The sequence below is a fragment of the Bos taurus genome, chromosome 5, assembly GCF_002263795.3.
Source record: "Bos taurus isolate L1 Dominette 01449 registration number 42190680 breed Hereford chromosome 5, ARS-UCD2.0, whole genome shotgun sequence".
NCBI lineage: Eukaryota > Metazoa > Chordata > Mammalia > Artiodactyla > Bovidae > Bos > Bos taurus.
The window spans coordinates 60,752,596-60,767,586 of NC_037332.1; the positions used below are offsets into that span (position 1 = coordinate 60,752,596).

Consider the following 14,991-nt stretch of genomic DNA (forward strand, 5'->3'; position numbering starts at 1 on the left):
TGAGTGCATGGTGGTGGGGAAGGTCATTTTGAGCACAGCCTTTGGAGTCTGAAGGCAGGTCCCTGCCTTCAGAGTAAACCTCCAACGGTTTACTCTGACCTTTGTCAAATGGCTAAACCTCCCTAAACTTTGGTTTCTTAAACTGTGAAATGGAGATACTAGTAATATCCTAAATCGCAAAGTTATAATGATGATTAAATGGAGTAAATGAGATTACTTGTTTCCAATGCTTAGAATAACTCCTGGCATATATTAATGAGCATCATTATTAAGTGGTAGAAATGGAAAAAGTATAGTTTGGATATGTGATCCTAAGTTTCTGGCTCTCCTATTCGCTCTATCTCCAGAATCCTCTCAGTTATAACATCTAGCGGTGAGCAGGAGAGCAAAAACACCTCAGGAGTAACATTGCTTTCTGGACAAGGTTTTTCTTCTTTTGCCCTCCAGGGGCCGCTGTATTTCCCCGAAAGCTCGCGGGATGCCTGGTTACCACGAGACCGTCGCCAGGCAACCGCGTGTACACACACACCCCGGGACGGGCCCGGGTCTCGTCAACATGGCGGCGCAAGGCACCTGCTCGGTCTCTTCACCAAACGTGTCTCCCACTTCAGTGTCGCCGCCGACTCCGCCCCCGCCCTCTACTGGGATTTCGAAGTCGACCCTGGTGGACTCGAAGGCGAGCTCTCTGAGCCCACAGTCTCGCTCGGCCGGCCACGAGGACTTGTTGCCCCTCGCAGTATTTTATGGGCCGCTGGACGCAAAAAACCCACTCCTGGCCTCCTGTGAGAAGGAGATTCAGGAGTTGCTAGACTTCATGAAGAGAAAGAAGGCTTTAGCTACAACGGAGGAACAGAAATATGAGTTCCACCGGCTTTGGTAAGCAGAGGCAGGGCCCTGGGGGCGGGTGCTGTCCGGAGAAGACAACTCCCAGGGCCAGAGGAGGAGATGCTCTGAGGAGGCAGGCGGTGGTCCCTGGAGCTGGTCGGTGTTGCGGATGCAGAACCTGGCCAAAGGGCCCGGAGATAATCACAAAGTTTAAGAAGTGAAGACTCGTCGCTATTACAATCCTTATTGCCTGGTAAATGTGTCTTGACTTCCTGCTCGGGTCAGAATAAAAGTCAACAAAGAAATGTTTCATATTTCACAAGTTCACATGATTCAGCATTTGTTCTGACTGTCTTCTAATTGCCAGTGCATGCCAATGAAGTTTTGGCTGACTCACAGGTTTCACAACTTTCCATGTTGTGGGTACAGTTTTGTATATGGAGGGAAAGGAATAACTTTGAGGTCACTTAGGTTCATGAAAAAGTTAATTCTTGATGCCATGAAGTATGTCATTCTGCGAACATTTGTACTTTATTCCTTTTTCAACTGCTACTATTAATAGCATCACAGTAACTTGTTCTTGATTTTGTGACTCATTTTGCACGTTTGCCTTTTTTGGATTCCATCACCATGTTATTATCTCAAACTGCAGACTACCTGTTTTTAAGGCTCTTTCCTGTTTGTGTTAACCATCTTTCTTTCCCAGTCAAAACACATTGCAAATGGAACAGTTAGAAATGTAGGCAAGTGGCGAAGAATACTAGAATAGTCAGTAGTTTCATCTTATATTTTTCATCCATGTATTTAATATGAAGAAATAGTTTTAACTTATATTTACTATTCATTCATGGATTTAACTGCATATTTATTGAGCACCTCCTAAATATCAGGTTCCATTCCAGGAACTAGGAAAACATCAAGTTAAAAAAATATACAAATTCATATCCCCATGGAATATGTATTTTTGTGTCTACAAACAGCCAGTAAACAAATATGTAAGGAAATTATTTTACACTGAAGTAAGTGCTAGAAAATTAGAGCAGGGAGGAAGATAATGATATCAGGTGGGTGTTATAATTTAAAATGGGATGGCAGGGAACATGGTCAGGGAAAGTCAGGAAAAGTGACCTTTGATAAAGATGAGAGGGAGGTATGGTAGCAAATGATAAGATTTCTGTACAAAGAGTTGGCCACGCTGGGAGAATGGCAAGTGTGAAGGTCCTGGGGTGCGATTGTGACTGTGGGATGAACATGTTTGGGCAGGAGTAAGGGAGATGAAGAGTTAGTTTTTAGATATATTAAGATTGAGATGTAATTCACCATCCAGGTAGAGTTATTATGTAGGTAGTTGGATATGTGGAGTCTGGGGGTCAGAGGAGAAATACTTTTGGGATTCATCAGCATATGGATGACATTTAAACTTTGACATTGGATGGAATAGCTAAGGGAGTGAGTATAGATGGAGAAGAAAAGAGTCCAAGGACTGAACTTTGGAACCCTCCAACACTGACAAGTGGGGGAGATGGGAAGAAACTGGTAGAGACTAAGAAGGAGTGGCCAAAGAGGTAGAGGAAATCCAGTGGTGTATTGGAAGCCAAGTAGAGAAAGTGCTTTAAGAAGGAAGGAATGATCAGTCAATTGTGGCAAATCCTGCTGATGGGCCAAGTAAAATGAGAACCAAGAATTGACTAAGGAAAGCACATTACATGGCTAAGCTACATGTGTGCACATGTGTGCTAAGTTGGTTCAGTTGTGTCCTACTTTTTTCGACCCCATGGATTGTAGCTGGCCAGGCTCCTCTGTCCATGGGATTCTTTAGACAAGAATACTGGAGTGGCTTGCCATGCCCTCTTCCAGGGGATCTTCCCCACCCAGGAATGGAACCTGCATCTCTTACATTTCCTGCATTGGCAGGTGGGTTCTTTACCACTAGCGCCACCTGCGAAGCTCAAGCTACATATGTTTATATTTAAAATGTTTCTGTTTTTGTGCCTTAGATAATAGTTCACCTTTCCATCTCCACTACCAACATTCCAGTTCAAACCATCATCATCTCAAATTTTCTCTGCAGCCGCTTGAGTCTCAAATATATCCTTCACGTAGCAATCAGGGTGACCTTTATAAACAAATCACCCACTCCCTTATCTAAAGACTTCTGTTTCCCATTGCTTTTAAAATAAAATTACGACATTTTCTGGTGTCTTTCAGGGTCTGAAGCTCTGGCCTTGCCTGCCTCTTTCATCTTAGCTCATCCCTCACTTCTCTCCCAGGACTTTCCGGGAAAACAGACCTCTGTTTATCATCTCAGGGGCTTTATATTTGCTCCCTCCTTTGTTGGAAATGTTCTTTCCTCAATTTTTCAAGTATCTGGCTCCTTTTCTTCCAGGTCTTAGTTTGGTTGTTACCTCCTTAGGAGGCCTTTCATATCTAACACAGGGTTTACCCATCAATTTATACTTTTATTGAATATTCATTTCTTATGTATTGTCCATCTCTCCCATTAGAATGTAAGCTTCCTGTTGAGTTGAGATGGTGATCCACTTTTTCATTGCTGTATATCTAGCACCTAGCCTGAGGGTTGGGATATTGTGAACATTCAATGAATATTTGGCATTGAAAGAATTTAAGAATTATCCTTTTTGTTCTCAATAATTGTTGATCTGGGTCAGTTGGTAAGTACAGCAGCGGCCCCATCTTTAAACAGAGACTCACAAACATTAAGGATTGACACGGACCTTAGCCTCTAACTTCTCACATGCTTAGGTATTTATTTACAGAGTAATTTTTATTGAGTGCCTACTATATGCCAGGGCCTGCACTGTTGTTGTTGCTGTTTAGTTGCTAAGGCACGTCTGTCTCTTTTGTGACCCTGTAGACTGTAGCCTGCCAGGGTCCTCTGTCCATGGGATTTTTCTAGGCAAGAATACTAGAGTGAGTTGCTATTTCCTTCTCCAGGGGATCTTCCCAACCCAAGGATGGAACCCCCATCTCCTGCTTGGCAGGCGAATTCTTTACCACTGTGCCACCACGGAAGCTCTAGGGCCTGCACCAATTATGAGTTATACAGTGATGAGCAAAATAGATATGGGAATCTGTGCTCATGGAGAGAGGGAGACAGGCTTTTAATGAGTCACTTTTAATAAGTGAAGGCTTTTAATAAGTCAACACACAAACAACAAGCGCTGTGAAGGAAGAAGCTACTGAGAATTTACATGTGCCATGTATTGCCCTAAGTCCTGGGGATACAGCAATGAACCAGACAAAAACCTCCTGCCCTCTTGGTGCTTATATTCTAGAGGGGGACATAAACGATAAACGTATTAAATAAGTACATTTTGTGGTGTCCTAGAAAGTGATAAATGCTAGGGAGAAAAAGAGAGGAAAAGTTATGGAGTGGGAGACAGGAGGTTGCAATCTTCAATAAGGTGATTAGAGTAGGTAACAATTGAGCATAGGCTTAATGGGAACATAGTGGAGACCTGCCTTCAAATGAATGGTGAGGAAGGTGACATGAAGCTGAGATTAGAAGGCTGCCTGGCAGTCAACCAGCAAGGAAAAAGAGGATAAACAGAAGGAACAATCATGTGGGAGGATCTTGGCAGGAAAGAGGCAGGGCCCTTTGGAGGAGTGGACAGAAGCCTATTTAGCACAGTGTGGAGAGTGTGGGTGCAGTGGTATGAGATGAGATTAGAGGAGTAGATCGGGGTATGCAAGGTTTTAGAGGCCATTTATAGAGTTTACATTTACTCCAAATGCAATGAGAAATCGTTGCTTAGTTTTTGGCAAAGAATTAACCATATGTGATTTAAAAAAAAAAAAAATGTTGTTTGACTTAGTACAAATGGAGTAATGATGGCAATGTGGAAACCAGTTAGGAGTACTGGAGGTAGGAGTTGCTTTTATAACATATTTGACAAGATGGTAATTTTTTAAAATAAAAAATTGCTTATTTTTATAACTGTAGAGTCTCATATAAGTATAAAATTTGTAGTACCTAACATACAGATTTTGATCATACCAGCAATGTCCTTAAATTTAGAGTGCAATGTATTTTAAAGGTATGCTTTTGTTATAAGCACACAAAATTTTTATATTCTTTTTATATAGTTATGTTTTTCTGCTTTGCTGCTGCTGCTGAGTCACTTCAGTCATGTCCGACTCTGTGCGACCCCCATAGATGGCAGCCCACCAGGCTCCCCCGTCCCTGGGATTCTCCAGGCAAGAACACTGGAGTGGGTTGCCATTTCCTTCTCCAATGCATGGAAGTGAAAAGTGAAAGTGAAGTCGCTCAGTCGTGTCCGACCCTCAGCGACCCCATAGACTGCAGCCTACCAGGCTCCTCCGTCCATGGGATTTTACAGGCAAGAGTACTGGAGTGGGGTGCCATTGCCTTCTCTGCAATAGTTATAATCAAATAGCAATCAAAAGTGTATTAATAAACTTTCTTAAATGATGTGTGTTACATATTATATGTTATATTTTCCCTATTTAATCATTATGTAAGCCATTTCCCAATAAGCAATTTTAACTTGAACTTATGGCTCACTTTAAAAAAAAAAGGAAATTCTGTTACGTAACCTTGAGTGATTTATGAAGTTGGTATTTTTCTTTTATGAGTAACAGACCTACTCATCATTATCTCATCTGTAAGGTTTGGGAGGAAAGAACTCTTTCAACTATGTAATTTAAGAATTCTATCTTAAATTTCTTGGATTTACTATATTTATTATAATGCATTTCATGAAGCAGAAATCAAAGGGAAAAAGGCAAAACAAACCCAAACACATTTACCTTTTTAAACTTCTCTGGGCTGTGTTTTCTATACTCTTTATTTGGCATGATTACATGTATATATTTTACTACCCTTAAATATTATTAATCTGTCCATGAAGGCAGGAATACCCTGTATCCGCCTCCTCTCTTGTCACTGAGCTATTATCATTTAATTTTTTTTTTGAAAGTTGCTCAGTCGTGTCCAACTCTTTGAGACCCCCATGGACTGTAGTCCTTGGAATTCTCCAGGTCAGAATACTGGAGTGGGTAGCCTTTCCTTCTCCAGGGGATCTTCCTGACCCAGGAATTGAACCAGGATCTCCTGCATTGCAGGCAGATTCTTTACCAACTGAGCTATCAGGGAAGCCCCATCATTTAGGTAATTAATTGACTTTTTTTTTTTTTTACATGTTTTTATTGAGGTTGTTCCGTTAATACCCAGATGTGTACCTGATAAGTACTTGAGCCATCTTCAGTCCTTAAGTTCTTTCCTATTAGTCAGCTTGAGCTACTAAGAATGCTGGAGAGGGTTGCCATGCCCTCCTCCAGGGGATCTTCCTGACCCAGGGATCAAACCCACATCTCCTGCATCTCCTGCATTGTAGGCAGATTCTTTACCAAATGGGAAGCCCAATTACTAACTTCAGTTCAGTTCAGTTGCTCAGTTGTGTCCGATTTTTTGCAGTCCATGAACTGCAGCACCCCAGGCCTCCCTGTCCATTACCAACTCCCGGAACTTACTCAAACTTATGTCCATCGAGTCAGTAATGCCATCCAACCATCTCATCCTCTGTCATCCCCTTCTCCTCCTGCCTTCAATCTTTCCCAGCATCAGGGTCTTTTCAAATGAGTCAGATCTTTGCATCAGGTGGCCAAAGTATTGGAGTTTCAGCTTCAACATCAGTCCTTCCAATGAATATTCAGGAAAGATTTCCTTTAGGATGGACTGGCTGGATCTTCTTTCAGTTCAAGGGACTCTCAAGAGTCTTCTCCAACACCACAGTTTAAAAGCATCAATTCTTCAGTGCTCAGCTTTCTTTATAGTCCAACTTTCACATCCATACATGACTACTGGAAAAACCATAGCTTTGACTAGATGGATCTTTATTGACAAAATAATGTCTCTGCTTTTTAATATGCTGTCTAGGTTGGTCATAACCTTTCTTCCAAGGAGTAAGCATCATTTAATTTCATGGCTGCAGTCACCATCTGCAGTGATTTTGGAGCCCCCCAAAATAAAGTCAGCCACTGTTTCCATTGTTTCCCCATCTATCTGCCATGAAATGATGGGGCCAGATGCCATGATCTAGTTTTCTGAATGTTGAGTTTTAAGCCAGCTTTTTCACTCTCCCTTTCACTTTCATCAAGAGGCTTTTGAGTTCCTCTTCACTTTCTGTCATAAGGGTGGTGTCATCTGCATATCTGAGGTTATTGATGTTTCTCCTGGCAATCTTGATTCCAGCTTGTGCTTCTTCCAGTCCAGCATTTCTCATGATGTACTCTGCATAGAAGTTAAATAAGCAGGGTGACAATATACAGCCTTGACGTACTCCTTTTCCTATTTGGAACCAGTCTGTTGTTCCATGTCCAGTTCTAACTGTTGCTTCCTGACCTGCATACAGATTTCTCAGGAGGCAGGTCAGGCGGTCTGGTATTCCCATCTCTTGAAGAATTTTCTACAGTATGTTGTGATCCACACAGTCAAAGGCTTTGGCATAGTCAATTATTAACTTAGTCAGTTTGGGCTTCGATAGCAAAATCCCATAGACTGGGTGACTTAAACAACAGAAATTTGTTTTCTTATTTTTCTGGAGGCTAGAAGTCTCAGATGAGGGTCTGGCAGTGTCAGTTTCTGGTGAGAGCTCTTTTCCTGGCTTAAAAGATGTCCACTTTGTTCTCATATAGTCTTTCCTCTGTGAAGCACACACAGAGAACTTGTTCATGTCTCTTCTTAGATGGATTAATCCCAGTGGACCAGGGCCCCACCCTTATGACCTAATTTAGCCTTAATTACTTCCTCAGAGCCTCCTCCAAATGCAGCCACACAAGGGATTAGGGCTTCAACATGTGAATTTTGAGGAGGCACTCACATTCAGTGTATAATACCTTTCTTACCAAAAATTTATGAGATAGGATTGGACAACTATTAAGAGAAGTTTAGATTTTTCCTAGAGGCATTTATAATTTCCAAGAGAGAGGGAAGGAGTAAATATTAACTAAATGGGTGAACAAAATAAGCAATGATCTGCTTCCCTTTGAACTCTGGTTAGAAACCACATAGGAAACATAACCCTAAATGGACTGACTGGGCAGTTGGACCTTTGAACTCTTTATAGAAAAGCATAAAATAAAAACAAAGAATTCTTTTCCCTAGTCCTTCATCCATTCATTCTTTCTGTCAAAAAGTGTTTATTGAGTGGTGACATATACTAGATATTCACTACTCTTGGGGCTGGGCAATGACTAAACAGATGAAGTCCTTGTTCTCAGGGAGTTTAGATTCCAGAGGACTGGAAGGCACAGTTATATGCTGGCTAAGAGTATAGATGTACCCTGCCTCAGTTTGATCAGCTGTATATTTGGGATATTGATATTACCCATCTCAGTTGTGAAAATGGAATGAAAAATACTCATGTTGGTAAAAGACCCAGATTAGGCAACACAATACTGAAGGAGAAGAAATTTGGAGGACTGACACTACCTGACTTCAAGACTTGGTACATTAACTAAGACAGCATGGTATGGGGAAAGAATGGACAAACAGATCAAAGGAGCAGAATTAAGAGCCCAGATAGTCAACTGGTCTTTCACAAAGGAGTGATGGCAATACAATGAAGCAAAGTCTTTTTAACAAACGGTGCTGCAATTGCACATCCACATGTGAAAACCATATCTAGCTAGAGACCTTACACCCTTCCCCAAAATACTCAAAATGGATCACAAACATAATGTAAATTATATGCTATAAAACTCCTAGAAGATAATATAGGAGAAATCTAGATGACTTTTGATATGGCAGTGGTTTTTGAGGTACAACACTGAAGACATGATCCATGAAAGAAAGAGTTGATAAACTGGACTTCATGAAAATTAAAATTTTCTGCCCTGTGAAAGACACTGTCGATAGAATGAAAGCCAAGCCACAGACTGGGAGAAGAAACTTGCAAAAGACATATTTGATAAAGGACTACTATCTAAAATATACATAGAACTCTTAAAAACTCAGCAATAGGAAAACGAACAACCTGATTTTAAAAATGAGCCAAAAATCTTAGCAGACGTCTACCCAAGGAAGATAAATAAATGACAAAATAAATATATGAAAAGATGCTCCAAATCATATGTTATCAGGAATATGTAAGTTAAAACAACAGTGAGATACCACTACACACCTATTAGCATGGCCAGAATCCAGAACACTGACCATACCAAATGCTAACAAGGATATGGATCAATGGGAAAATTTTCATTCATTGCTGGTGGGAATGCAAATTGGTAAAGCCACTTTAGAAGACAGTTTGATGTTTTCTTATAAAACTAAACATATTCTTACCATATAATCCAGCAGTCGTGCTCCTTAGTATTTATCCAAAGGAGCTGAAAACTTATTCCATACAAAAATCTGCACATGGATGTTTACAACAGTTTTATACAAATTGCTAAAACTTGGACACAAACAAGATGTCTCTCAGTAAGTAAGCTGATAAACTGTGGCATATATAGACAATGGAATATTATTCAGTGGTAAAAAGAAATGAGCTATTAAGCCACGGGAAAACATGGGTGATTCGTAAATCCTTATAACTAAGTGAAAGAAGCCAATTTGAAAGTGCTACATATTGATACTGTATGATTCCAACTATATGGCATCTTGAAAAAGGCAAAACTATAGAGAGAGTAGAAAGTTCAGTGGTTGTCTGCGGTTAGTGGGGAGCGACTGATGAATAGGCAGAGCACAGAAGACTTTTAGGGCGGCAAAACTACTCTCTATGATTCAATGGTGGATACATGGCGCTATACATTTGTCCAAAGCCATATAATGGACGGCACCAAGAATAAACCCTAATGTAAACTAGGGACACTGGGTGATAATGATGTGTCAATGTGTTAATTGTAACAAATGTACCACTTTGGTGAGTGATGTTAATAATGGAGAAGGCTGTGCATGTGCCAGAGATAGGGGTATATGGGGGAATCTCTATATATTCTGCTCAGTTTTTCTGTGAATCTAGAACTACTTTAAAAAATAAAGTTGATTTTTAAAAATGCATACAAAGAGTCAGTCCCAGTGTTCATAGCAGCAATATTTATAATAACTAAGATATGGAAGCAACCTAAGTGTCCTTCAAGAGATGAATGGATAAAGAAGATGTGATACACACATGAACACACACACACACACACACACACACACACAGGAATATTACTCAGCCATAAAAAAGAACGAAATCTTGCCATTTGCAACAACATGGATAGACTTGGAGGGCATCATTTTGCCAGGTGAAAGAAGTCAGCCAGAGAAAGACAAATACTTTATGATATCACTTATATGTGGAATCTAAAAAATACAACAAACTAGTAACTATAATAACAAAGAAACAGACTCACAGACATAGAGAACAAACTAGTGGTTACCAGTGGGGAGAGGGAAGGTGTGAGGGGCAAGATAGAGGTAGGGGATTAAGAGGTACAAACTACTAAATCACGATGTAGTACATCTGAAACAAACTATATCTCAATAAAAATATTAAAATTTTAAAATAATTAAAAATGCACATTAAGAGCTGTCAGTGCTTGGTACAAAGGAAATAATACTATAACCGTAATTACATTTATCAATAATTAGACATTGACAGTATGGCACATTGGAAAGCACAAGAGAGGAAGGATGGGGGGAAGGGATAGTTTGAGAGTCTGGGATGGACATGTACACACTGCTATATTTAAAACGGATAACCAACAAGGACCTACTGTACAGCACAGGGAACTCTGCTCAATGTTATGGGGCAGCCTGGATGGGAGGGGAGTGTGGGGGAGAATGGATACATGTATCTGTATGGCTGAGTCCCTTCCCCGTTCACCTGAAACTGTCATAGCATTGTTAATTGTCGTCTATGGGGTCGCGTCTATGGGGTCGCACAGAGTCGGACACAACTGAAGCGACTTAGCAGCAGCAGCAGCAGCAATACAAAATAAAAAGTTAAAAAAAGAAGACTTAGCACAAGGTAAGTTTTTAAGGATTGCTTGCCAATTAATTTAGGCTTCCTGCTGACTTTGAAGATATCGTTTTATTTTATAATTTTTACAGTGCCACCTCTCTGTTTAATATCTGGACCAAATACGCCCCCCGGCTGCCAGCTGCCTATTACAACGAGAAGCTTCTGAAGGTTGGAGATAGCCTTTGTGAAATGAAAGTAAGTACCTCTGGAGTAAAAAGAGCCCAAATGAAACTCATTTGGCTAATTATTATTATTATTGGATAGCATTCCTCTTTTACACGATTTGATTTTTTGTTGTTGGAAAAATCCAAGGGGATATGTAAAAATTTTAATGAGGCACAGTGACAGAAAAAGTGTTCACTTTAAAATTTTGTAGTTGGGATTCTCCAGAGGTGAGAGGTTCCTGAACAGAAAGACAGTTGGCTGAGGCTGAGCAGGAGCACAGCCCATAGTTAGCAGAGGGTGTGGTAGGCGCCCAACAGGAAATGCTGAGTCATCATGTTCCTACCTCATACAAAGGAGCCCAGACACCACTTCCTGTTGTTTTTCACATGGCTGACCTTGCCCACAACCCTTGCAGGGCCTTGCTGCTGTGTTGCTTGCTTCCAGGTGCCTTGTTGCAATGACCTTCAGCTCCTTCTCAACACTTTGCCATATGTAATTGCAGCAGTCATTCCATACAGGCCCCAGTTCTTACTCAGTGTTGTATTCCAACTGAGTTCCTGCCTTATTTCTAGTTCCATTATCAATGCTCGGGTCTTGGATTGCTGCGGACTCATGGATTTGGTTTGATAAGACCACACTGAGGCTGGGTTTTCAGTTAATGAAAATGTGAATTTTTCCCTATAACCTCTGGCTTGGGCCCAAATTATTCCAAGTTAAATATGATATCTTTGGCACGTGTATTAATAGGCTCCTTGGACCAAGTGTTATTTTATACAAAGTGATTTTAGGCCAGACATGGGAGGTATTCTGTCTGTTACCAAGCCAGGTCTGTTTTCCTGACATGAAGCGAGCCAAGTACTGAGCCGCTGAGGTTTGCAGCAGAGAAACAGTTTATTCACAAGGCAACCAGGCGAGGAATAAGTCTCAGATCTGCCTCCTGGAAAGCGAGGGAGTTGGGATATTTATGAGATATCAACAGTGTGATCTTAGGCTCAGGGAAAGGTGATTGGAGGTAGGGGGAAAGGTGAGGGAGGTAGTTGGAGTTCTGCACAGGTGCACCTGGGTTATGTGTGTATTCAAAATGGGGTGCATAGCCTGATGGGAGCCCAGAGCTTTTCAGCCTCTGACGTCAAAAGGACTGGTCAAGAGATGCCTGGGCAGGCCTAATTTTAGGGTTGGGGGTCCCAACCTTCCCCCTGTTGGTTGGCTCTAGGCAAGAGCTGACTCTAGTTCCTGTAAAACAACTGGACAGCCTGAAGCTGTCCATTCAGTTCAGTTGCTCAGTTGTGTCTGACTCTGCGACCCCATGGACTGTAGCACCCCAGACTTCCCTGTCCATCACCAACTCCCAGAGCTTGCTCAAACTCATGTCCATCAAGTCAGTGATGCCATCCAACCATCTCATCCTCTGTTCCATTCTCCTCCTGCCTCCAATCTTTCCCAGCATCAGGGTCTTTTCCAGTGAGTCAGTTATTCCCATTAGGTGACCAAAGTATTGGATTTCAGCTTCACTATCAGTCCTTCCAATGAATATTCAGGACAGATTTCCTTTAGGATGGACTGGTTGGATCTCCTTGCAGTTCAAGGGACTCTCAAAAGTCTTCTCCAATACGACAGTTTAAAAACATCAATTCTTCGGTGCTCAGCTTTCTTTGTAGTCCAACTCTCACATTCATATATGACTACTGGAAAAACCACAGCTCTGACTAAATGACTTTTGTTGGCAAAGTAATGTCTGTGCTTCTTAATATGCTGTCCAGATGGGTCATAGCTTTTCTTCCAAGGAGCAAGGGTATTTTAATTTCATGGCTGCAGTCACCATCTGCTGTGATTTTGGACCCCCTCAAAATAAAGTCTATCACAATGTTTCCATTGTTTACCCATCTATTTGCCCATGAAGTGATGGGACCAGATGCCATGATCTTTGTTTTTTGAATTTTGAGTTTTAAGTCAACTTTTTCACTCTCCTCTTTCACTTTCATCGAGAGGCTCTTTAGTTCTTCGCTTTCTGCCATGAAGGTGGGAAGGTACACAATTAAGGAAAGAAAAAGAAAGAGAAAAAAATAACTAAAGCTACCTTAATCAGTGAAGGTAGTTTACAAACCAAGGGCTTTTAACAAACTCTTCCCTTATCTGTTGTTCTGTAAGACAAGCTCATGAATTTCTATTTTGTTATGAGCTTCTCTTACCTCTTTGGGGGCACAGTTTCAAATCTTCTAAGTCTACAGTTTCTCAGCTTCATTTTCCTCCTCCATTTCTATTTTCTGGGCTTGAATCTTTTTGGAAATTTACCGAATGGAGGCAAAGATGCAGAGGAACTTGCATAAGGGAGCACTAAGATCTATTTTCAGCTGCCCAAATTAAAGAATCCTCTCAGCTCCATGTAATTGGACCATGGTTCTTAGAGACTTGAAAATACAGAGTTTGGGAAACTACAGAAAAAGAAACCAAGTGAGATCCAACTTGTAAGCTATATTCATGTGAAATGGAATAACAGTTTTCACAAGAATTAGACGAGTGCCCGGCTCTTTGTTTTTATGCGTCTTCTCAATATAATGAGGCTTCCCTGGTAGTTCGTATGGTAAGGAATCTGCCTGCAATGCTGGAGACCTGGGTTTAATACTTGGTTCAGGAAGATCCCCTGGAGAAAGAAATGGCACCCCACTCCAGTATTCTTGCCTGTAGAATTCCATAATAAGGAGCTGGTGATACACAACACGGTCTGAGGTTGTTTCAGGAGTATCCAGATGGGTGGAGGGAGGAAGAAGGAACATGTTAGAAGTTGATAAAGCAAGTTGATAATGGGTATTGGCCAAGAATTCAGAGTATTTCAGGTAGACTATCTAAAAGATTTACTAAAGAAACAGAATGTTTTAAATACTTTTCACTGATGGGAAAGTGGGCCGGTAAAGGTATTTATAACCCTGGAAACAAACTTGAGTGGTTACTTTGGTTTCTAGAATCTATTTTTATTTTAGTTACAGTAAAGCTCATCTTGTTGGACTACTCTTGTTTTGAACCTAGATTTGAATTCATTATGTGAATCAAGTTAGAATGGAAAAGATTCAGAATTAATTAGTGAGTAAGTGACAAACAAGTCAATAGAAATAGGAACAAAAGAGCATTTTAACTCTGAATCTGTGGAGGGGCAAGGTAACCCAAGAGGCAGTTCACACCCAGGGCAGCTGCTCTTCCTGGAAACACAGTGGCATGGGAAGAAGCAGAGGAAGGGCTGTAGCTGACTCATCTGTGGAGCCTTGCTGGCATCCACCGCCCTGAAACTCTCTGGGTCAGCTGTGCCCTGTGGGCTTCAGAAATGAGGCATCTGACTTTGTAATGGGAAACTAAGCATGCATCAGAACTGACGAGAATCCTTAACTACCAACAGCACAGACTGATTGGTCCTGATGTAACTTCAGAAATGGGACATGAAAGAGCCAGCTCATCACCTGCAATCTTCTCTTCTCCTTTCTTTCTTTCCTTCCTTCCTTTTTTTCCTCTTCCTTCTTTTCTCTACCCACCCCCATTTTTTCTCCTCTCCCTAGCTCCCTAGCTGCCCTCCCCAACCTGTCCTTTCTTTTTTGGAGCTTAGGAGGTATCAGAGAAGCAAGGCTGGTTAAACAGCTCCTCCACCTCTGTGATTGAGTTGGTGGATTACTATCCTCTGTTGAGGCTGAACCTGTTGGATTTTGAGTATATCCAGGTATTGCCACACACAATGCCCTGGGGAGTATCCCCGTCTTTGAAGTCTCATGTCACAATTGGTTTGTTGTGAGGAGAATTAAATAATGCACATGCATTGCCAAGAACAGTGTCTGTTACGTGTGTGTTTGGAAATAGTTGTGATAATGTTAGTAATGATGTCATGGTGGAAGTAATGGTGATCATAGTAATTATCAACATTGCCATCATTGAGAATAATATGAACGTTGGGTGTGCTAAGTTGCTTCAGTCATGTCTGCGTCTTTGTGACCCTGCCAGGCTCCTCTGTCCATGGGATTCTCCAGGC

General features: G+C 41.2%; 1 protein-coding gene across 9 annotated transcripts in view; it reads left to right on the plus strand.

Annotated features, from left to right (window-relative positions):
* The first annotated feature begins 533 nt into the window (after positions 1-533).
* CFAP54 (cilia and flagella associated protein 54) overlaps positions 534-14,991 on the plus strand; it is a 312,009-nt gene continuing 297,551 nt past the window's right edge. For all 9 annotated transcript variants that reach the window (XM_002687523.7, XM_024992507.2, XM_024992508.2 and 6 more), the window contains exons 1-2: positions 534-876; positions 10,907-11,012. In XM_002687523.7, coding sequence (XP_002687569.6) covers positions 557-876; positions 10,907-11,012 — 426 coding nt within the window. In that variant the 5' untranslated portion in view covers positions 534-556. The remainder of the gene's footprint in view (positions 877-10,906; positions 11,013-14,991) is intronic.